Source organism: Arvicola amphibius, chromosome 12 (assembly GCF_903992535.2).
Source record: "Arvicola amphibius chromosome 12, mArvAmp1.2, whole genome shotgun sequence".
NCBI lineage: Eukaryota > Metazoa > Chordata > Mammalia > Rodentia > Cricetidae > Arvicola > Arvicola amphibius.
Genome location: NC_052058.2, coordinates 2,020,824 through 2,043,945, shown reverse-complemented (window position 1 = coordinate 2,043,945; position 23,122 = coordinate 2,020,824). Strand labels below are relative to the sequence as shown.

The 23,122-nt window shown below is 45.6% G+C and overlaps 2 protein-coding genes across 4 annotated transcripts in view; one reads left to right on the top strand and one right to left on the bottom strand.

The window, feature by feature from the left end:
• Nucleotides 1-87: 87 nt before the first annotated feature.
• Nucleotides 88-23,122, top strand: part of Lamb3 (laminin subunit beta 3) — a 103,105-nt gene continuing 80,070 nt past the window's right edge. For 2 of the 3 annotated variants that reach the window (XM_038348634.1, XM_038348633.1), the window contains exons 1-2: nucleotides 88-197; nucleotides 12,067-12,194. The gene's annotated coding sequence lies outside the window, so the exon portion shown is untranslated. The remainder of the gene's footprint in view (nucleotides 198-12,066; nucleotides 12,195-23,122) is intronic. The other variant, XM_038348637.1, reaches the window with a different exon arrangement.
• LOC119827218 (phosphoserine aminotransferase-like) lies at nucleotides 3,452-4,839 on the bottom strand. Its single transcript, XM_038348638.1, has one exon. It carries the CDS (start codon nucleotides 4,827-4,829, stop codon nucleotides 3,690-3,692), a length of 1,140 nt encoding a protein of 379 aa, XP_038204566.1. The 5' UTR covers nucleotides 4,830-4,839; the 3' UTR covers nucleotides 3,452-3,689.

The window sequence follows — 23,122 nt, the reverse complement described above, 5'->3', positions numbered from 1 at the left end:
ACACTCATTGGCCAGGCAGGAAGTAGAGGCAGGTCAACCAGACAGGAAGTAGAGGTGGGGCAATGAGAACAGTAGAATTCTAGGAAGGAGGAAGCCCATTCCTCCCAGTCCTGCCCAGACCAATGAAGAAGCTGGATGTGATTTGCTCCGCTGAAAAAGATACCGAACCCTGTGGCTAACACAGATAAGAATAATGGGTGAGTGTAAGTTATAAGGGATTTAGATTCAATAAAAGAATGAGGAAGAAAGAGAGGAAGATCCTGGGGCCAAACATCCAATTCTCCTGCACCACTAAACCTCTGGACTGTAAGCCAGCCACAATCATAAGAGTTGCCATGGTCATGGTGTCTCTTCACAGTAATAGAAGCCCTAAGACAGAAGTTGGTATGCGGGACTTGGGTATTTCTGTAAAAGGCTGAATCGTGTTTTTGTTTGGAGGAATGTGGACTTTGGGACTTTGGGTTAGGAAAGCTGTGGAATGCTTTAAGTATGGAATAATATTAGCAGGAGCGTGGAAGACGGTGGTGTTGAAGATGATTTGAACTGTGAGGGCCTAGCTCAAGAGGTTTCAGAGGAAAAGAATTTTAGTATGTTACTTGGAGATAGTTCCTGTGATATTTTGGTGAAGAATGGTTGCTTTCTGTCCATGTTAAAACAAAAAACCTGCCTAACGCCAAATTAAAGAGTAATATATTAACAGCTTTGGCAGAGAACGTTTACAAACAATGTAGCATTGACTCTGCTGTGTGGCTATTTTCTTATGCAGATATATAATCAAAATATATTTGAACAAGGGGGACATGTTCCAGCCTCAGCAAACGGCAGAACTTGGCAGCTTCAGCCACATGATTCTGGCTTTAGAGTCAAGGATACAGGACAGAGTTATGGAACCTCCTTCTGTGACTAAGAAAAGCTGCTGAGATCAGGCATGTGTCAGGGGTGTCCCTTCATGGAGGCCTAGAGAGGCTACTTTGTGGTAGTCGAGCCTGGATTGCCTTGGAGATCCCAAGATGCTGGAGATGCCAGAGCTGTGGGATCCCTGCCAAGGAAAGCTGCTAACAGGGCGTGGAACCAGCCCAAGAGAAAGAAATGTGTGGCAGTCAACAAAGCTGAAAGGAGCTGGAGCTCTCACGAGTGCTTTGACATCAGACATGGAGATGCCCTGTTTGGAGTTTTCCAAGATGTTTTTCAGTCTTGCGTTCATCCAGATTTTCCTCACTATGTTCCCTTTCCTCCCCTTTGGAATGGCAATGTATATCCTATACCATTCTATGCTGGAAGTGTGTGGTTTCCTTTCTGTCATTTTGATTTTACAGAGTTATAGGTTAGAGATTGCCATGAGTATCAGAGACTTGGGACTGGGGGTTTTAAAACACTGTCGAGGCTGTGAGAGACGAGGGGGACTTTTGAATTTGAACTAAATGCGTTTTGCATTATGATATGGTTATAAGCCTGTGGGGGCCACAGAGTGGAATGTGGTGGTTTGAATGAGAATTAGGAGGTATGGTCTTGCTGGAGGAAGTGTGTCACTGTGAATAAGCTTTGAGGCTTCAGAATCTCAAGTCAGGCCTAGTGGCTCACTCTTCCTGCTGCCTGTTGATCCAGATGCAGAACTCTTTTTTTCCCAGTTTATTTATTTTTTATTAAAAATTGCCATCTCCTCCCCTCCTCCTCCCCCCTTCCCTCCCCTCCCCTCCACCCATACCCCCACTCCCTCCCTCTCCAGGCCAAAGAGCCATCAGGGTTCTCTACTCTATGTTAAGTCCAAGGTCCTCCCAACTCCCTCCAGGTCCAGGAAGGTGAGCAACCAAACTGACAAGGCTCACACAGAGCCCGTCCATGTGAGCCTTAACCTTCACCTGGCGATGGATGGAGATAGAGACAGAGCCCCACATTGGAGCACCGGACTGAGCTCCCAAAGTTCTGATGAGGAGCAGAAGGAGAGAGATCATGAGAAAGAAAGTCAGGACCGTGAGGGACGCGTTCACCCACTGAGACGGCAGGACAGAACTCTTAACTGCCTCCCCCGTACTATGTCGTCCTGCACGAGGCCATGCTTCTCACCTTGGCGATAATAGACTAAATATATGAACTATAAACTAGCCCAAACTAAGAGTTTTCCTTTCTCAGCATTTCTGTGATCATGGTGTCTCTTTACAGCAATAGAAACCTTAACTAAGACACCATGAGTCTACTGCTGTGAATGAAAAGACCAGGCCTTACAAGAAGACAGTGCCAAAGTCAACCATACACGTCCACCGTGGGAAGTCTACGGTGCAATGGGCTGTCAGGAAGGAAGCAGATCATCGATGTGTGGGTTTGGCAAGCAGGAAAATCTTGGAAAGAACCCATCCTTGATCTGCATTGAACTGTGTAGACAAAGGAGGAAGGGTGACTATGAACACTGAGCAGGTGCCCAGAAACATGTGGGGTAGAGGGGAGGCTTGTTTTGGGAACACTCCACATAAAGGAAGCTGCGGGAGAAAATAGAGGGGAGTGTGGAAGAGAATGTCGTGTCTGGAGAACTGCAAACAGCACTGTCTGCTGGACCATTTACATTTTTTTTTTAGATACTTCAGGACTTTAATGTTCTTCACATAGTCAACAGAAAACAGAAAACAATATGAACAATGGGGAAAGACCTCAGCAAAGATCTGGCATGTATGCTATTGCCCTGGTCAAACTACAAAACAGCCATGTGAACACAATTCACGGGGATGGTAGGGTAACGGAGTTTTGTTTAACAGCCTAACCGGAAAGCAAACAAGCAACCATTTTTTTTCTACTTGTGGCCAGGATAAGAAAAGTGAATCGTAGATATTTCTAGATATTTCTTAGAAAGCGGCTTTAGAAGGGAGTCGGTAAGAGGGTGCAACTGCCCACAGCAGGGGACAGTCATGGACTGAACAAACACTAAAAGCATCGGCAGAACTGTCTCATTAGAAATATAAAGGCATAGATGTAAATCGTACGGTATTAAAATCATACCCACTATATAAGCACTCATAGCGTATGTCACTTTTATCTTGTTATGAGAATAGCGGTATACAGATTCAAATGGTCACTGTTGACTTTAACCAAGAGCTGCAGAACCCAGCAAACTCACTGCTGTCAGATCCAGCAAATGCACTCCAACCTCCTTGGGGTATGCTCCTGTGAACCCAAAAATAACTAATCAATTCGGCAGAACAAAGTCCGAGGCTAGGACTGCGATCCGCCTAGGGAACGAAGCAGCAGAGATGCCAGGCTGGATTTGTTAGAAAAGCAACAGGAAGCAGGGCGGTGGTGGCGCACGCCTTTAATCCCAGCACTCGGGAGGCAGAGGCAGGCGGATCTCTGTGAGTTCGAGGCCAGCCTGGTCTACAAGAGCTAGTTCCAGGACAGGCTCTAAAAAAGCTGCAGAGAAACCCTGTCTCAAAAAACCAAAAAAAAAGAAAAAAAAAGAAAAGAAAAGAAAAGCAACAGGAAAGCTTTGAAAGTGCCTCCAGGTCAAGTCAAAATGAAGGTGGCCATCAGCTGAGAATCCCATCAGCTCTTCAGAGCCCTGGATGGTTAGGTGTTACTCTTTGAAGAAGAGTCCGTGTTAAGCATGTATTGGGGGAAAACCACATCTGTTAAGTTACTGTAGCCAATCTGAAGTTACTCTGAACGCCGCATGGTGCTCACAGACAGCGTGGAGCTAGTCATGCTCATAGCTGATGCATCTCCAAGAAGTTCTTCATGAAGGCAGCCAGCTTCTCAACATCTTCAATGGTGACAGCATTATACAGAGAGGCACGAATGCCTCCCACTGACCTGTGCCCCTTCAAAGAGATCATGTTGAGTTCCACCGCCTTATCAAGAAATCGCTTCTCTAAAGCTTCGTCTCCTTTGGCATTGCCAATGCGAAATGGAATATTCATCCTGCTTCTATTCTGGCGCTCCACTGGACATACGTAAAATCCTTGAGAATTATCAATTATCTCATAAATCATTTGGGATTTGATGGAGCTGAGCTTCTCCATGGCTGCGGCTCCACCATTGTTCTTGATCCATTCCAGGACCATGCCCACGACGTAGATGCTGAAACACGGAGGTGTGTTATACAAAGAGTTGTTGCCAGCCTGCACTTTGTATTCAAGGACTGAAGGACACTCTCTGAGGGCGAACCCCAGCAGGTCATCACGGGCGATCACCACCGTCACCCCAGCAGAGCCAACATTCTTTTGAGCACCAGCAAAAATCACACCAAACTTGGAAACGTCCACTGGCCTGGATAAGAAGTTTGAGGACATGTCACAGACCAGCACGGCTCCCTTGACGTCAGGTATGAAGTCGAACTCCACCCCGTGCACAGTCTCCTTTGCACAGAAGTACACGTAGGAAGCGTCCGGGTTGAGGTTCCAGGTGCTTGGGTCTGGAATTTTTGTGTAACTTCCGAGTTTTGGGTGGACGACATTCACAGTCCCAAACTTCTTGGCTTCTTCTGCGGCCTTAGCTGACCAAGTTCCTGTCACCACATAGTCGGCACACCTTCCGGCTTTCAGGCCAATCAGATTTAAGGGGACGGCGCTGAACTGGCCAGTCCTACCTCCTTGTACAAAGATCACCTTGTAGTTGTTGGGAACATCTAGTAATTCCCTCACAAGATTTTCTGTGTTGTTAATAATCTTGGCAAAATCTGATGACCTGTGATTCATTTCAAGCACACTGATGCCAAGCCCTTTGTAGTCTAGTAGCTGCTTCTGTATCTCTAACAACACCGAGTGTGGCAGCTTGGCAGGCCGGGGCCCAAAGTTAACCACTTGCTTGGCGGCGTCCATGGTGCTGAGGCGACAGCAGGGGACCATTTACATTTTGCACAGTGGTTCCAAGGTGAGGAGCGTGATTGGAAAGACAAGCAGCCGCCAGACCTTTGAGGGTCTTAAGCAGCCACCACTAGAACGCACTAGTTCTGGCCATTTCTTTCCAGCTATGTAGATTTGAACTCAGTGCCTTTTCATCTCCACCCCTCATTGTTCTTCAGGCTCATCCATCCCTTCCCTGTCCTCTGCCCACCATCCCATCCCTGTGTGGTCATGTCCCTGGGGCTATGTCCAATCTTATCAGGATCCGCAGGGCCCACCAGATTCCTCTGCTGCCTGACTCTTGGTGACCCTTCCTCCCTACCCCTTTCTCTCTCCCTCCCCCCTCTCCCCTACTTTCTCCCCTACCCTTCCTTTGGCCCGAATCAGTTTTTCTGCTGGTTTATCTTATTGTCTCTCTGACTGACCCTTAGCTTTCTCTATAAACTTTCCTTTCCAATTCCTTAAAAGCCAGGCTCAGCCTTGACTCTCTTCTTTCTCTTTTCTTCTCTCTTTAGCACCTCTCATTCTTTTGGCTTTGCTTACAGCCATTTTTCTCTTGGGCACTTTCTCAGCTGTTGGGAGCATAGGCCCTGTTCACACCTTTAGAATGCCTCAAACACACCTCAAATGCAACATGCTGAAACTGACCTGTTTTTTAAGTGTTACACGTTTATTTATCTAGCAGGTGTGTACATAATGTAGTGCACATGTGAAGGTCAGAGGACAACTTGTGGAAGTCAACTCTCTATCACTGTCTTGGGAATTGAACTCAGGTAGCCAAGCTTGGTAGCGAATACCTTTACTCCCTGATCCATCTTGACCCAAATTAGTTTTAACAGTTCTACTGTTGAACTACAATATTTATCAGAAAACTACCTCATTTTATGTGTATGAGTGGATAGTCTTTAATAATTTGATGAGTTAAGAGACTATCATTTTGCCAGGTGTGGGGGTCATGTGGCTTTAATCCAAGCACTTGGGAGGCAGAGGCAGGCAGATCTTTTTGAGTTCAAGGCCAGCATGATCTACAGAGTGAGTTTCAGGACATCTGGGTATGCACAGAGAAACTGTCTCGAAAAACAAAACAAAGAAGAAAGAAGGAAGGAAGGAAGGAAGGAAGAAAGGAAGGAAGGAAGGAAGGAAGAAGGAGAGGAAACAAGGGAGGGAGGAAGAAGCTATCGTTGCAACAACCCAACTTTAGACCATTCCTATTACCTGACAGACCTTTTCCTGTAACTCACCATCAACTGATAGTCCCCAGCTGTGGATGACCACAGCTCCTCTTTCAGCCTTTGTAGGCTTGTTTTTTCTGGACCTTCCCTGGCAGCAGCAGAGGGGCCACCAGACAGGTCCTTCATGTGTTCGACTTCTTTCATCTTGTGTGGTGCTCTGAGGTTGCAGGGCTCAACACTGTAACTGGAAGTTTTTCTCCTGCCTGCCAGTTCCTGAACAACCACCCCAAGATGTAACATTATTTACAAACTGTTTGGCCTATTAGCTCAGGCTTATTATTAACTAGCTCTTACAACTTAAATTAACCCATTTTTATTATTCTGTATTTTACCACAAGGCTCGTGGTTTGTTACTTCACATCTTGCTTCTCTAGTAGCTGCTGGTGTTTCCCAGATTTTACCTTCTTTTTCCCTTTATCTTTGCTTTGATTTCGCACTTGGCTTTATTCTGAAGCACCATTAATAAAAACTGAGAGAGAGAAAAATTGGGGCTCAGCCTGAAGATCCAAAAAGCAAAGCAGTCAGCCACTAGTTTTTACCTCAACCTCAATCTGAAAATGGTGATCCTGCCTCCAGGAATCTCAGAATGAGACTGAGACTGACAGCTGTCTCCTCCCATTTTATAATTCTTTCTAGGGCTAGGATTAAAGGCGTGCACTGCCCAGTTTCTAGGACAACTAATGAGGCTACTGGATTAAAGTTGTGTGTTACCACTGCCTGGTCTGAAAGGCTGACCACTGGGGCTGTTTTACTTTTTGATCTCCAGGCAAATTTGTATTTATTAAAATACAAATGAAATGCCACTTCACTATTCTGCCTGGCTATTGGCCAAATCAGCTTCTTTATTAACCAATTAAGTAATAAAACATATTCACAGCACACAGAAGGGCATCCCACATCACAGCCCCTTGTTCCTTTGTGCTGTGCCAACTCTTTCTTTTGCTCCTGCTCAAGAGAGAGCACAAGCAGTTGGAGCTATCCACATTTTGCCATGAGCAGCCTAACAGGGAACTGGCATGAACATGTGTAGACATTTGGTTTTATTTCCTGGTCTGCACCTAGGAGCGATGTTGGTTGCATGGCCAACTTATGTCTAATGTTATAAGGACAGAAGTTTGATCTCTGTGACCTTGTAGTTCTGTTTCCTAGTGATGTCTAGTTTGATGGATGGCCACCATCCACACAGTTAATAATCTGGATCTCCCCGAGTCCTTTTTAGACCCTCCTCTTCATAGGTTCACACTCCTTCCTGCTAACTCTGCCTCCCAAGTATCTCTAGAACCACCTTCTCATTGGCTTCATGGTGATTGTGCCTACCCAGGCTACCACTCTTTCTGCTTATGTAAACTATTCTGCCGTCGGATACGTGATCATTTCTAAATTCAGACCATCTCTCTTATTTTAAAGATGACCATGGCTTGGAGAGATGGCCCAGCGGTTAAGAGCACTGGCTGCTCTTCTAGAGGTCCTGAGTTCAAGTCCCAGCACCCACATAGAGACTCACAACCATCTCTAGTTGGATCTGATGCCCTCTTCTGGCATAAAGTTGTACATGCAGATAGAACACTCATTCTTAAAATAAATCTTAAAAAAAATTAAAAGATGATTGCAAATGCTTGGTATGTGCCCAAAATACATGAAAACATAACTTATGAAGTCTAAGAATACAAAGGAATCCTGTGGGCCAATCACCTTGCAACATAGGCCTCATCATTTCCCTGATGCCCCACCCAGTCCACACTGTGACCCATCGTGTGTTTCTTGGTGTGAAATGATCCAGTGGTTCCTTGTGGTTCTTAAGATAAAGTCCAGAAGGCCCCCATTTTATCTCACTTCTTCAGTCTTGTCCTTCAGACACTACCCTTCAAAGTTGCATAAGAAAGCTTGCCTCGCTGTTCCTGGGACCAGACAAGATATGCCCAGAACTGGCCACTTCTCTTCCCAGCCAAATCTCCTTTCATTCCTAGCTTTCCTCCATACCAACAGCTGAATTTCTGAGGGGGTCAAGAGTCAGTGCCCTGCCCACCTTGTCCATCACTGCAATGCCCAGCCCACCTTGCCAGCCCTGCAATGCGATCCTGTCCTGCAGACACTGCGATGCCCGGCCCACCTTGCCAGCCCTGCAATGCGATCCTGTCCTGCAGGCACTGCGATGCCCGGTCCACCTTGCCAGCACTGTAATGCCCATCCTGTCCTGCAGGCACTGCGATGTCCGGCCCACCTTGCCAGCCCTGTGTCTCTTGTGTTAGCACTGTATCTCTCTTGCTTAGGCTTACCAGGTACTCAGTAAGCATCTTTTCTGTACTAGTGTGTGACATGGCTCAGATGCAGGTATCTGGCAGATATTTTGAGTTTAGCAAAGGTTCAGTCTACAGATATGAGTTTGGGAGAGTGAACCACCTGAAATCTAAACTATAGGTATGCCTAAGATTAACAAGAAGAGGGAAGAGGCTGAAGGCTTTATTAAATGAGCATTTAAAGTCATGGGGAAGAGGAGAGCCAGTGAAGGAGAAAAGGGGAGAACCGGGAGGACTTGAGGGAACACAGAAACCAATGGTGACAAATCTCAAGGCGTCACAGAGCTCAGCAGCGTGGGACAGGACAAGAACACAGTGGTCATAGCCACAGAAGCCTTTGGGCATCTATGAGGAGAATCCTGAAGGCACTGAAGTAGGAGTACTGAGTGACGGAATGTGAGGAAATACTGTAGTGTGTGAGTTGTGTGTGAACTTCATGTGTGTTATGTGCATATGTGTATGATTGTATGAGTGTTTGTGTATTTAGGAACGTGTGTTTTGTGTGTATGTGTGAGCATGTGTTTGTATGTTGAATATGTGTGTTTTTGTGTGCATGAACATGTGTTTGTGTGTGTTATGTATATGTGTGCATTGTATATTGTGCATGCGCGTCTATGTGTGTGTGCCCTTTAAGGGACCTTCAGAAGCAAGAGGCAGTAACACTTAAGATCTCATGCAAATACTTCTGAGCCACATGCTGAGCATCTGCTAAGCTGAGAGGAAGATCCTGTGGAGAATGAAGTCAGAGCCAAGGAAGGCTATGATTTATTGGGGTCCGAGTCCAGTCGTCACGGTACATGGCGCTGGCGAAGAAGCTCACATCTAAGTGTCGAGGAAAACAAGCGAGTGTGGGTACTGAGCCCTGGGCTTCTGCTCCCAAGTCTAGGGAGCTTTGGCTCAACTCGTTTGCTTCCTTCTATTTATGGAAAGCAGATGAATGTGGCTTCCCCAGATACCCATAAATCCTGGGAAAGGGTAGAGAAAAGGTGGGAGGGAAATTCCTTCCATGTTGCCAACTTAGCCCTGACCACTGTGTGGATCTTTCATTCTTGTTTCTGTTCTGTTCCTTGCCTTCCCAATCTTAATGTGCTTTAGCTGGAAAGAGAGTCTTTCCCATGTTTGATTTTCCATTTTATGTCTGACAGGAGGCTTCATGGAGTTTGAGGGCTTGGCAGCAGCCCTGAGAAATGATCTAATAGGAAGGGAAGAGGGGGCCATTTCTGGGTTAAGGATGCTGGAGAACTTAAGGTTTTATTTTGCAGGGGGGAGTAGCATACAAAGAAATCAGTTTCATTGGGTTGTTTTTATACATATCATTTTATATATGTCATTATACTTTATTCTTATTTCACTTCCCTCCTCTGCCCCTTCCCCTCTTGCTGTCCCTTTAATTCCCCCAAATGTCCCCCTTCTGTTTTCATGACACATAATCCATTACCTTTTTCTCTCAACCTGTCCTTCCCTTTAGACCCCCTTGTCTCCTCTCACAGTCCCCTTTCCACCTTCATGTCTCTCTGTCTCTCTCTCACAAACACATACACACACATTCACACATACACATACATTCACATACATACATACAAATCCACACATATTCACACACATACACACATTCACATATATACACACATTCACACCACATGCACACACACATTCACACACGCACAAACATATTTACACACACATACACACATTCACACACATGCACACATTCACACACACATACACATTCACACGCATGTATACACATATGCACACTCACACACATTCACACATACATACATCCACACAATTAACACACACATATACACACATTCACACACACATGCACACATACATTCATACACATTCACAACACATTCACCTATGTACACATGCATGCACACCCCTTTCTCATCCCCCCCTCTTTAATGCTCTTACTTTATATAAAAGGTGTTGAAAACCTGTTGTTTCTCTGATGTTTTATTTTATTTAACATAATGCTCTCCAGTTCCATCCACTTTCCTGAAGATACCATAATTTCACTTTCTTTATGGATGAGTAAAATTCCATTGTGTCTTTACCCATTCGCCATTGATAGACATCTTGGCTGGCTCAGGATATTGTGAACAGCACAGTCATGGCCCTGGGCGTGCAAGCCTCCCTGGTCTGCTGACTTAGAGTCCATGAGCAGGAGAGTTGGGGAACTGCTGCTCTGTTGCTTTCTGAGGAACGTCCCACACTCACGTCCACAGTGGCTACGCTGATTTACATTTCCACGGCCCCTCACCAGCATTTGTGGTATTTGTTTTCTTTATGACAGCCATTATGATCGGAGTGAGATGAACTCTCAAAGCTGTTTTAATTTGTGTTTCCCTCATGTCTAAGGATGTTGAGGGCGTTTAAAAGTATTGATTTTAATTGGTCATTTGTATTTCTTCTTTCGAGAACTGTCTATTCCATTCACTAGCCCATTTATTGGCTAGATGGCTTGTCTTTTTGTGTGTTCTTTATGCATCCTAGATGCTAACCCTCTGTCCAGTGTGTAGCTGGCAGATTCTCTCCCATTATGTAGGCTCCCTTTCCTTTCTTCTGATTATTTTCTTTGCAATACAGAAGCTTTGAGATCTCATGCAGCCTCACACGCCAATCTTGGGATTATTTCTACAGCTATTAGAGTTATCTTTAGAAAGCTCTTGCCTGTGCCTATATCACAAAGTGCTTTATTTTTTTTCTTGAGCATTCTTGGAGTATCGGGCTTTAATCCATTACTGAGTTGTGTGCATGGTGAGAAAGAAATCTATTTAATTTCGTTTTTCTGCAGTGCTATCTAGTTTCCCCAGCACTGTTTGCTGAAGAGCTATCTTCCCCCAGTGGATGCCTTGTGTACCTTTGTTAAAAGTCAGGTGGCCGTAGCTGTGTGGGTTTATATATGAGGCCTCTATTCTAGTCCACTGATCCATCTCTGCTTTTGTGCTGGCTTTGCCATTGTGACTCTGTCACGTGATTTGAGATCAGGTATTATGATGCCACCGGCTTCACTCTTTCCGCTTAGGTTTGCTTTGGCTCTCTTGGAGTCTTTTGTGGTTTTATATGAGTTTGGGTTTTAGGATTTTTTTTCTAGTTCTGTGAAGAGTGTTATCAGGGTTTTGATGGGGATTTCATTGAACCTGTAGATTTCTTTTGGTAAGAACCATTTCACAATATTAATTCTGTCAGTCCATTTCTGCGCATCTCCTTCAATTATTTTCTCAGTGTTTTTAAGTTCATATCTTGTTGGATGGGTTTGTTCTTAGGTGTTTAGTGTTTTGGAGCTATTGTGAATTGTATATTGATTTTCCTGATTTTTTTCTTAGCAAGCTCATTATTGGTAAATTGAAAATGGGTTTTACAGGCTGATTTGGGCTCCTGAAGGTTTTTTAGTGTTTTTATTGAGCTATACATATTTCTTCGCTCCCCTTCCTTCCTCCCCTCTCCCCATCTGTGCTCTCCTGTGACCCCCCACTCTCCCAGTTTACTCAGGAGATCTTGTCTTTTTGACTTTCCTATGTAGATCCATGTATGTCTCTCTTAGGGTCCTCTTTTTTGTCTAGTTTCTCTGGGGTTGTGGACTTTAGGCTGGGTTTTCTTTGCTTTATGTCTAAAAGTCACTTATGAGTGAATACATAGTATATTTGTCTTTCTGGGTCTGGGTTACCTCAGTCAATATGTTTTGTTTTTTTTTTTTTCTAGATCCATCCATTTGCCTGCAAATTTCAAGATTCTGAAGGTTTTAACATACTTCTGGCAGGAGAGGGCGCCCAAGGGCTGGAAGAAAAAGAAAAAAACTGAAGCAATTCAAAGCCAGAGAACAGATACTGGTATTTAATTTCTGGCAATGTTTCTATAATCCAGAGGGACCTATGGGTTAAGTCAGGACAAAAGAGGATGAAAAAGAGGGGAGGAGAAAGATTCAAAAACACTGACACATGCCCAGAAAGAGCCACACGCAGGGAATTGGTATCTCTGACCCCTCCCTACTCTCTCTCTCTCTCTCTCTCTCTCTCTCTCTCTCTCCTCACACCACACACACACCATCTCTGACCCCCTCCACACACATGCACACACACACGCATGCACACAGTCTCTCTTCCCTCACACCACATACACCACATACACCATCTCTGACCCCTCCCCCTCCTCACACCACATACACCATACCAAGTCCTTTGGAAAGTGGTGGACAGATTCTCAGACCCCAGCAGGCCTGATGAATTATTTTAGTCAAGGGTGGGACACAGGAATGTACATTTTTCCAAGATTCCTGACAAAGCAGCTCCTGTTTGGCCCAGCAGGCCCCTGGGCCTTTTGCAAAGCCCATTTGTGCACACAAAATCTAGCTTTAGCAAGACATTGTGAATTCACTTGGCAAGGACTCTGCCCTTCCTTCCCCAGTATCTATTCAGCCTCGATATCTGATCAGTCTTCTCATCTTCCTCCATTCCTCGGTAATGCTGGTCACCTTGGCCAGCCTTCGGCAAGATTTCTGTCAGGTCAGGTCCATTGGCACCATCTCTCTTCCCTCACTCCGATGTTTCCTCCTAGTAATTTTCCATTTGCCAATCGCCATCTTGCAGTTTGGCTGCAAACCCCCACTTGTCTGGTCTGTATTTGGAACTGAGCCCAGTTCTGTGCAGAGCTCTTCCTTCCTTAGTGGCAGCAGTCCTGCATGGGATCTGACCCCTTTAACTCGGTTCTAGTTCCAGCTTCCTGTAATACTGTTCAAAGAGGGTCAAGGAACCTGCTCAACAAACTGAACTCTATTAACTAATTAGGCAGTGCCTTAGTTATACAACTACTTTGAGGCTTAACTTGGTGACTCCAGACACCAACATGTGGCTCATAGGACACAATAGAGCCACTTTTTTTTTTTTTTTGGTTTTTCGAGACAGGGTTTCCCTGTAGTTTCTAGAGCCTGTCCTGGAGCTAGCTCTTGTAGACCAGGCTGGCCTCGAACTCAGAGATCCGCCTGCCTCTGCCTCCCGAGTGCTGGGATTAAAGGCGTGCGCCACCACCGCCCGGCCTTAGAGCCACTTTTAAATTTAATTCTCGATGCTGGCAAGATGCTCCAGTTGATCAAGAAACTCTTGCATAAAAATGGAGAGCTGAGTTCAGTCCCCAGCATACACATAGAATGTTGGGTGTGGTGGTATGTACCTGCAATCCCAGTCCTAGGGAAGTGGACATAGGCAAATCCCTGGGGCTTGCTGGCCACCAGCATAGCCTAACCATCAAGCCCTAGGTCCCAGTCAGAGACCTTGTCTCAAACAATAATATGGACAGCTCCTGAGGAACCACACTGGAGACTGACTTCTGGCCTCTACATGAGCATGCACACAGAATGATCCATCCCCACATCAGTACACACACACACACACACACACACACACACACACACACACACACACACTTGTATACATACACTAAATAAATTTGTATACCTGTCAATGTAATGCATTGAGGTTTAGAAGGTCTCACGGTTTCTGAGGGCTCTTGAAGCCTCCAGGCCATAGTCCTACTCACAGACAATAACTTTTAAAACTTATCACAGTTTCTGTCCCCAGGAGGGTTCAATTATATGTTTGTTAAACAATATTCTTTTAAGTATTTATAATTTTGCAGTTTAGAAGTTACTGATTTCCTATAAGGAACCTCCCCTACCCCTAATCACACCTTCATCTGGTGTCTTCCAGACCCTGATACTATAGCTTCACAGTCCCCATGGGACTGTCAGTCAGCGTTCATGTTATCAGGGCATGCCAAGGCTGCACCAGGGCTGTGGTTACATTTAGTTTCTTGTGTTCTTTGCCTTCCCTTGGGAGTTAACAAACATCCCCATCCTTATTTCTCTGCTTTCTTAGTTGCTCTTGATCTCCAGACCCTCAGATAAGAAATGCAAACTAAGCAAACAGGTAGCACGTAGTTAAGAAATCCACTCTTCTCTTCCAGCCTGGACAGAACCTTACAGCTTGGCGATGTGGACACCTCTCTTTGCAGATATCTGGGAATCCCTGTGTTTCTCTTTCCTGGTGTACCTCCTGAGGATGCCGCAGGATTTTTTCTGTGTAACAAGGACTCTGAGTGGGGGAGTAGTAGTTTACATTGTAACATTGCTGTGGGGTGTGAATCTTCTGTCTCAGCTGGTGTAGCAGTTCCCATCATCCCCACCCTTGTGCCAACTCCCCTTCACTGCCACTTCATTTAGCTGAGCAAGAAACTCTGGGTTGGAGACGATTTTCTCCCCATCTGGAGGACACTGTCAGTGTCTACCTTGCCGTGTTAGATTCAGTGTTGATCCTAGCTGTTGTATCACGGGCTGTTTCTCTCCCTACAGCTTCTCAGTTCCATTCACTCCTGGGGATCTAACATTTCCAATGTTCTGTTTGGTGGAGGTTTGGTTTCTGTTTTGTAGGGGGCTTTGAGTACATTGAGTACCCTCCTGATTGCTCAAATGGAATCTCACTTGCCTTAGGAAACTTTGGAAAAAGTATTTCTTGGTTGGGGATCCTCTTCCATTTTCTCTGCTCTCTCTCTCTCTCTCTCTCTCTCTCTCTCTCTCTCTCTCTCTCTCTCTCTGTCTCTCATTGTTATTAGAAGGTGTCAGAGGTTCTAGACTGATCTTTTATATTCATCTCCTCCAATTTCCTCTCTTTCTTGGAGAATTTCATAATTTTATCTTCTCATGTTTCATCATAATTGTGTGTGCAATTGTGGGAGTGTGTACATAATGTAGGTGGGTATACATATAGGTTGTTGGGCATATATATACATATATATGTACATACACACACACATATATATGTATGTGTGGATGTATATACATATGGGTGGCTGTGCAGGCATGTGCATGTGGAATTCAGAGATGGACTCCAGGTGGCTTCCCTTATTGGTCTCCACCTCAGTGTTTGAGACAGGTTCTTTCGCTGAACTAGAAGCTCTCCGATACAACTAGGCTGGCCAGTCAGAGCGTTCCAGGGACCTGTGTCTTCCAGGCTTTTCAGCACTGAGATTTGGGCACATGCTACGGCGCCTAGCTCTTAATGTCATGCTGGGAACTGACTTCAGGTTCTTGGGCTTGCATCAGTGTTCCCTGACCTGATCTGACTAGATTTGCCTGTTCATTGTTACATTGCTGTGGGCTAGTAATGGTGCCGGGCAGTTCCACAGGGAGACACTATGTGCCAAAGCCTCTTGTACCTTTCTCTTCCACTGGGTTTTTCCTGCAGGGCTGACCTTCGTTCATTGCCTACTGTGGGATGGGTAAGTAGGTAAAGGCATACACACCAGACTGTTCTTGTTCCAGGAGCAGAGCCAGGAAAGGGGGCTGGCAACCTCATCCTTCATGCAGAATTCAATCTAATCCCACTGTTTCTAGCTCTGGTTGGTGGTTTCAGGGTTTGTTCCTCCCACAAGTGTCTCCCAGGGGTGGGGCAGCATCTTCCCATGTCTCTCCTGAGGCTCCGTGACACTTTCTCTTCGTGAGGGTCTGGGCTTCCCAGGCTCAGGCTGTCTTTGGAAAGGGTGTTGACATTTCTCAGCTGCTATTATCTCTGTCCTCACCCTTGCGGTCCAGCAGGAACATTCTTCTCCGGTCACCAGGGCATTTTTGTAAGGAGGTAGAAATACTCATTCAAGATGTCACTCTTAATCCTGAGTGGTTTTTTCTGAATGCTTCTCCAGGCCCAGAGGGAGGGCAGATATGCTCAAGGGGCCCATGAGTAAAAAACCTGAGAAGGAGACGGTAATACAATGGCACCAATAAAAGAAAAGAGCCCGTCTCTAGTCCGGGCTGACTGGAGTTTGCTATGTAGCCAAAGACAACTTTGAAGTTCTGACCCTCCTGCCTCTGCTTCTCAAGTGCTGGAATTACAGGCACACATATGCCCCCTTTGCACTGTGACGGGGATCAAACCTAGGGCTTTTATGCACACCAGACAAGTACCCCAACAACTGAGTGTGCCCGCCCCAGGCCTCCTCCATTTTAATTGTTGTTGTTGTTAAAACATTTTTGAACCCTAAGATCTTTCTGAAACTGCTTGGTGATGGGAATATAAAGACTATGATGTATGGTGCCCGCTCCAAAGCACATTGTAGTCCAGAGGTGTGTGACTGTGTTCAAGCACAGCCTCTTAACAGGAGCCCTCACAGAGGGCATAGCGGCTCGTGCCAGCCCAGGGTATGAGATGGTATTTCAGAGGAGATGTCCCCGGAGCTAAGGCTGTGATTTCTGGGTGTGAAACTGGGGGAAAGGCATTCCCGGCAGAGAGACCTGTGGGCGCAGAGCAGGCATCTAGAGACTGAAGAGTAGATTGAAGCCGCCAGTGCACGGGAGGAGTGGTTAAGTCCCTTGGTTATCAGTGTCCTTGCTAGGGAGGCGCGTGAAATAGGCCATGCCAACAGAAGCAACAGCATCTTCCTCCCTCTGAAAAGCTGAGACAACTCAAAACATTATAAAATGAGGGTAATTTGAAGGTCGCAGAGGGGCAAGGCATTAAATGCTGGTTCAGTGACAAGAATGGGTTTGTTCTAGTTCCCAAATGACAAGCCGCTTCCTGTCCACTTCTATCCTCTGGTGTACAAACAGTTATGAAACAGGCCCCAGAAAAGTTCACATTAGTAAATCTCGTTCTCCTATTCCTGCCAGCCGAGATTATTTACTTATTATAACTGAGTCTCTTGTCCTCCCACCCCCAGCAGATGCAGTGTTCACAAACTCTGCGGACATGTGAATTTTGGGTGATGTTTTGACAGATCCTCAGTGAGAATAACTGAGGTCCAGTTGCCCCTCTGCCACAGGCACAGATGTGGGCCTTCAGTAAGGCCCTGCCCTGTCTTGGCTCCCATTGCCTTCCTTGGCAAATAGGAGGAATTAAATTAGATTACCTTCAAGGTTTGTTCCCAAACAGAAATTGGATGCAGGCAGTTTTAGCTTTACAAAGATGAGTATTAAGAAAGAGGCAAGGTTTTTATTTTATTTTGTTTTTAAAAATGCTAAAGAGAGAGTGGTAATTCCTTTAAATGCTTAATAAGCAAGCAGAAGGGAAACTGCCCCATCTCTTCTTACCTCTCCCACCGTGTTTATAGCTTTGGATTCACAAATGCCAGAGAGAAATATGCCACCAAAGGCATACACATATCACAGACACCACCCACACATATATGCCACACTCTACACACACCAACATACAACATGCAGACACCCCTACACTAACATATAACACATACATCATCTACTACACACAGTACATACAGCAGCATAGTACAACATACACATGCCCAACACACACACACACACACATGTGCACAACACAGCGCACAACACATACACATGAGTTATAAAATGTGTCAGATTCTGTTACACTTCTGAAAATGTTGGGAGAACAGCCCTTTTAAGAAGCCAACTGCTGTGGAAACAATGATGCCCTGTTTAGATGTTTTCTGAAACACTTAGGTACTTTGAACTCCTCCACTGTCCACTTCCCCAGTGATTGGAGCAATATCCTAAGCACTGAGGACTGGCTGGTACGTGATGGCCAGGGCATCTGGGAACCTGTGAGGTGAGAGGACATTTCTTTTTCCTCTTAGGGGTTCTCTAAACTCCCTGGAGTGAAGGAAGTACCCTGGGATGCTCTCCCAGCAGGGCTGTGTGATGCCTTGGGTTAGCGTCCTAAGCAGAGGCTGGACTGGGCTTTCAGGAGAAGCTGAGAGGCTATGGAGCATCGGTCTTCAGGGCTCAGATCTCAGGCCACTGGCACAGAGGCCCAGTGGACTGGCTGCGTGGGACAGCGCAGACCTTTCCACAAGCCTCCAGAGGAGATGCGGCACAGCCCTTGTCTGTCGTCAGTTCAGAAGTGCTTACGCCCCGCTAGCTTTGTGGGACTCTCAAAGAACACTGCCTTAGCGACTTCCCAAATGATCAGGCTGTTCTTGGTGCCAGCAGCAGATGTCTTATTCCATCTGCATTTTATCTCAGCCTCCCACACCCGAAAACGCCCCCAGTATTTTTATAGCTTTTTTGACCAACAATTGAAATTGACATTGAAGTTGGTTTCTTTTCAGACCTGCTATCCTGTTTTAATAGACCCACTATTTTTAGGAGGGGTGTGTGTGTGTGTGTGTGTGTGTGTGCAACAAGCACGCGTGTGTGTTTGAGGCCCTACTGTGTGTCGAGCCCTGAATGGTGGTAGTATCATGTACAACATACAGTTTCATAAAGTCTTACCTTGAGGCTTCAGATAAATGCGGCTCCTCCTTTTAATTGGCTGCCTATTTCTTGTTGCTCCTCTCTCTTCTTCTCCTTTCTATCCTTCTGTCTCATCTCTCTTCCTCTGTGGTTTCCCACTCTTTGGGGAGGGGCAGGATTTCCTGCTCACAAGTTGGTCGGTTTCTGGGAGGAGTCAAAAGACCTGGTTCAAGACTGAAACCAGCTGGTCTGCCACATGACACAATGTATCTGAAACCAAGCCCCAGGAAGAGGGCCCTTTCCGAGGACTCAGCCTGCAGCAACGAGACACCTGCAAGAGGGAGCCAATCCCGGTGTCAGCATCAGGCTCCCCAAAGGACGGGGACCCCATGCAGCCTGGCATGGAGATGTTGGAAGTGGTTCTGGTTGCCCTGGAAACTTTCCCGTTACTATTGTTAGCTCTAAACTCGGTGGAAGCAACCCTAGTAGAGCCTTGTTCCACCCAAACAGGTGCTCAATTCATAGCCTTGGCTTTGCCTCAGAGGAAGTTACTGAAACATGAACTGTGTTTGGGCAGATTTCTCTTCCCCACCAGGAGAGACTCTAGGGACCCTTTCCATAAGGCCTGTGTGCCTACCCACACTTTAGGTGAGTTTCAGACCATCACAATTAACCCTAGCAGTTAGGGGCTAGGGTGGATGAGGAAGAGACCCAGAGGAACAGGGGCTCCATTAGCAGAGACAAACCCAGTCAGAGATAACCCCAGTCAAACATGCACGTGCGCGCGCACACACACACACACACACACACACATACACACACATGCACACACATATATACACACAATTGTTCACTTTCTTACTATTTATTGATTCACATAGCCAACAGATATTTGAAGAGAACCTACTTGGTCCCAGCACTAAGCTCATGTGATGGTCAGCTCTTTTTTCTTCAGGTGATTTAGCACGGTCACACATTGAGCTTGGGAGTTACTCAGCATGGTGGCACACACTGGACGGAGAGGCAGGAGGTCTTGAACTCAGTGAGAGAATGGGTCTCTGAGTGATGGTGTCTCCTGTGGGGAAGGCTCACAACCTCTTTCTTAGCCTACATGGGCACTGGCTTTTTTCAGTGACCCTTCTTGCAATGCCCAGTTTGGAGAGGACGGGGACTGTGTCCTTATTTTCCGGTATTTTCTCCAGCCAACTCTGGGTTCTAATGAGTATTACCTGATTTTCTACAGCACTCTGAAGACTTCCGACCACAGACTGGATATTCTTTATCAGGTCCACAGTTCAATTTTTTAAATTAAATTCCCTTATTCATATTTGAGTGAATTAAAAGAAAATGGGTTGGGATGGGGAACAAACAAGACCTCCTTTACTTCAGTTGTTGGGCCTACTTCATAAAATTCTGGAAAGTTTTGTAAGGACTGTTTTTATTTTTATTTAGTTCTTTTTTTGGTCCCTATTCTTTGTTTCTGGTGGGTTTCCTCTCTCAAGGCAAGGTAACAATGGGCTTGTGGCGGAGTGAGAGACACGTAGCAGCATCTTCATTGTGAAACTGCCCACTCCTTCAGTTACGCGCATCCCAAGCGGACACCATCAGTGCAAGGCCGGCCAGATTTCTGACGTGTAATTTGAAGGGACAAACCACGTCCAAACCCCTGCTGTCCTTCCTTTTGTGCTGGGGATTGCTGCTCTGCTGCACATGGAACAGAGCAACACATCTCTGAAGACAGCGGTGACTTGCCTGGAAGGTTAGGTAAAGCCACATGAAAGACAAACAGGGAAGGAGCATGTGCTTCTGTGATAGACTTCCTCAAGTCAGAATAGCACTGACCTGTCCTCAAGCCAACTAAACAAACAATTAGCCAGGTGTAGCGTTGCACAGCCATGGCCCCAGTGCACAGGCTGGAAGGTTACAAGCCCGAGAGCAGATCAGGCCAATAGTGAGACTGAGACCAGCCAGGGCAACAAGATGCTGCCTCCAAAACAATAGGGAGTAATTATTGACTCTGAGGATTTAGTCTCCTAATTATTCTGAACTTCCACTCTTTTTGGGGTTCTTTTTTCTTTTCTCACTCATTTTTCCTTCTTCAAGATGGAATCCCATGTAGCTCAGGCTGGCCTCAAACTCAATAACAGATACTGGCCTTGAACTCTTGATTCACCGGCCTCCACTCCTAAATCACCATGATTAAAAGTATATGCCTGGCTGTGGTGACACACACCTTGAATCTCAGCACTCTGGAGGCAGAGGTAGGTGAATCTCTGTGAGTTTGATGCCAGTCTGGTGTATAAGAGCTAGTTCCAGGACAGGCTCCAAAGCTACAAAGAAACCCTGTCTCAACAAACCAAACCATGTCCCAATTCAACTTTTCTTAAACGTAAAATAACTTATTGATTTTTAAAAACAGATCAATAGTTCTATAGTAGTGATTTTCAACCTTCCCAATTCTACAACATTTTCATACAATTTCTCATGTTGTGGTGATCCCCAACCATAAAATTATTTCACTGCTACATCATAACTGTAACTTTGATACAGTTATGAATTGTAATGCAAGTATCTGATATACATTATATCTGACATGTGACTGCAAGGAGCCACAGCCTACAGACTGATCATTGGTATTCTGACTCAAAATTCTTTTTTTTTCTGAGTCAGGGTTTCTCTGTAGCTTTGGAACCTGTCCTGGAACTAGCTCTTGTAGACCAAGCTGACCTCAAACTCACAGAGATCTGCCTGCCTCTGCCTCCTGAGTGCTGGAATTAAAGGCATATGGCACTACTGCCTGGCTCTGACTCAAAATTCTTACTTTACCCAAGTGAGGGCAAGAATCTGGATGCTTGCAGCTCTCCATAAGAGGCAAGATCTTGACCTAGAAGGGCTGAGTCTTGCTGGAGAGACATAGATGGAGCATGTGACTGTGAGTGTGTCTTGGTTTCCATTTTTGAACAAAATGTAGGAAAGTACCCTGATTCAGTATGCTGAAATACAGAAGAACACACCTTTCCACACGTGGGTGGGGCTCCTGGAATATAGAGGAACATAATCTTCCACATGAGGCAGAGCTACCTCCATTCAGTGACCCTGGAATACAGAGGAACATAACCTTCTGCCCATGGAGGCAGCAGCTTCCCATAGGTCAGCATGACAAGTAGCTAGCTCACCCTGAAACTGGCCATCAGTTGGGGTAGACTGTGTCCTTGAAGATCGGTTTGGATCAGTTTGGTGATTTTTGTGTCCTCGTCTCCACCCATTCCTATCAAACACACTTACTTTTATATATCAGATTTAAGACAGTCAAGAATAGGTTACAAATCTATAAAACAAGACTTAATAATAGAGACAAAAAGCAAAGCAAGCAGCGGGAAAATGAGTGGTTGTACTGTAAAAGCATGAATCAAGCGGAGGACTTCCAGCTAGGTGTAGGTGTGGGGGTACATCTTCAATCTTCTTGCTTGAGAAGCTGCGACAGAAGAACCTTGTCAAGGTCAACATGGCCATGTACCTAATTTGATGCCCGTATTCCTTACTTTTCTGTTATTGTGATAAAACACATGACCAAGGCAATTTGTAGAAGGAAGGGTGTATTTGGGCTTCCAGAGGGAGGAGCATCCGTGATGACGGCAAACCTGACAGCAGGCCTGGGGCAGGAACAGAAGCTGAGAGCAAGCATCTTCAAACACAAACAGGAAGCAGCAAGAGAAAACTGGAAACAGGAGAGGCTTTGTACTCCCAAAGCCATCTCCAGTGACAAACTTCCTCCAGCGAGGCTCCGCCTCCTAAACCTCCCCAAACACCTCCTCTAACTGGGGGTCACATGGACACCGAAGCCATCATTTAAGCTACCCACAAGGCCACACCGAGTTACTGTCTCAAACAGGCAGCGAAGCTCTGAAGGAAAAGGTTGTGTGGACTGCACATACCAAGAACACATGTTAAATTAGCTAATGATAACATGCTTCCAACACAAAGTGTTTAAGGCTTTTATGCAGGGATCTCTGGTTACTGAGTGGGGGCATCTCATCAACAAAATGCCTAAGGACTTTACATGAAGGTCTAGGTGTGATCATTAGAAAGTGCACCCTTAAACCGACTAGTCAAACTCAGATTACTCATTGAGATTTAGTAGCTCAGATGTAGATAGGAAGACAACTGGAATTTGGGAACCCAGAGAATATGCCAGGTGGTCCAAGCATCCTCTGAAACACTCCCAAATAGGTAGACCTTCCAGAATTGTCAAAAGATGTGAAACTATGATTTAATGTATAAAATAAAGGTTAAAAGATCAGTTACTTGCTGTTTCCGGTGAGGATGAGCTCTGTTGAGCAGACTGGTGAATTTAGCACTAGAGCACTTTAAAAAATGTGAAGGCCGGCTACTGATACACCTTTCCAGGCTCAAGTGGGTCTGCTTGTTAGTTACATGTTTTGCTGTAGTAACAAAATACTTGACACAAACAGGAGAAGAGAAAGCGCTTACTTTGGCCCACAGCTGGGTGATGCAAACCGTGGTGGCAGCAAAGTCACCGGGAGCAGGAGCAGGAGGCAGCTTACC

What these genes read in the sequence shown, in the direction of transcription:
- LOC119827218 (XM_038348638.1), bottom strand. Translation starts at nt 4,829, where the DNA reads ATGGTCCCCTGCTGTCGCCTCAGCACCATGGACGCCGCCAAGCAAGTG.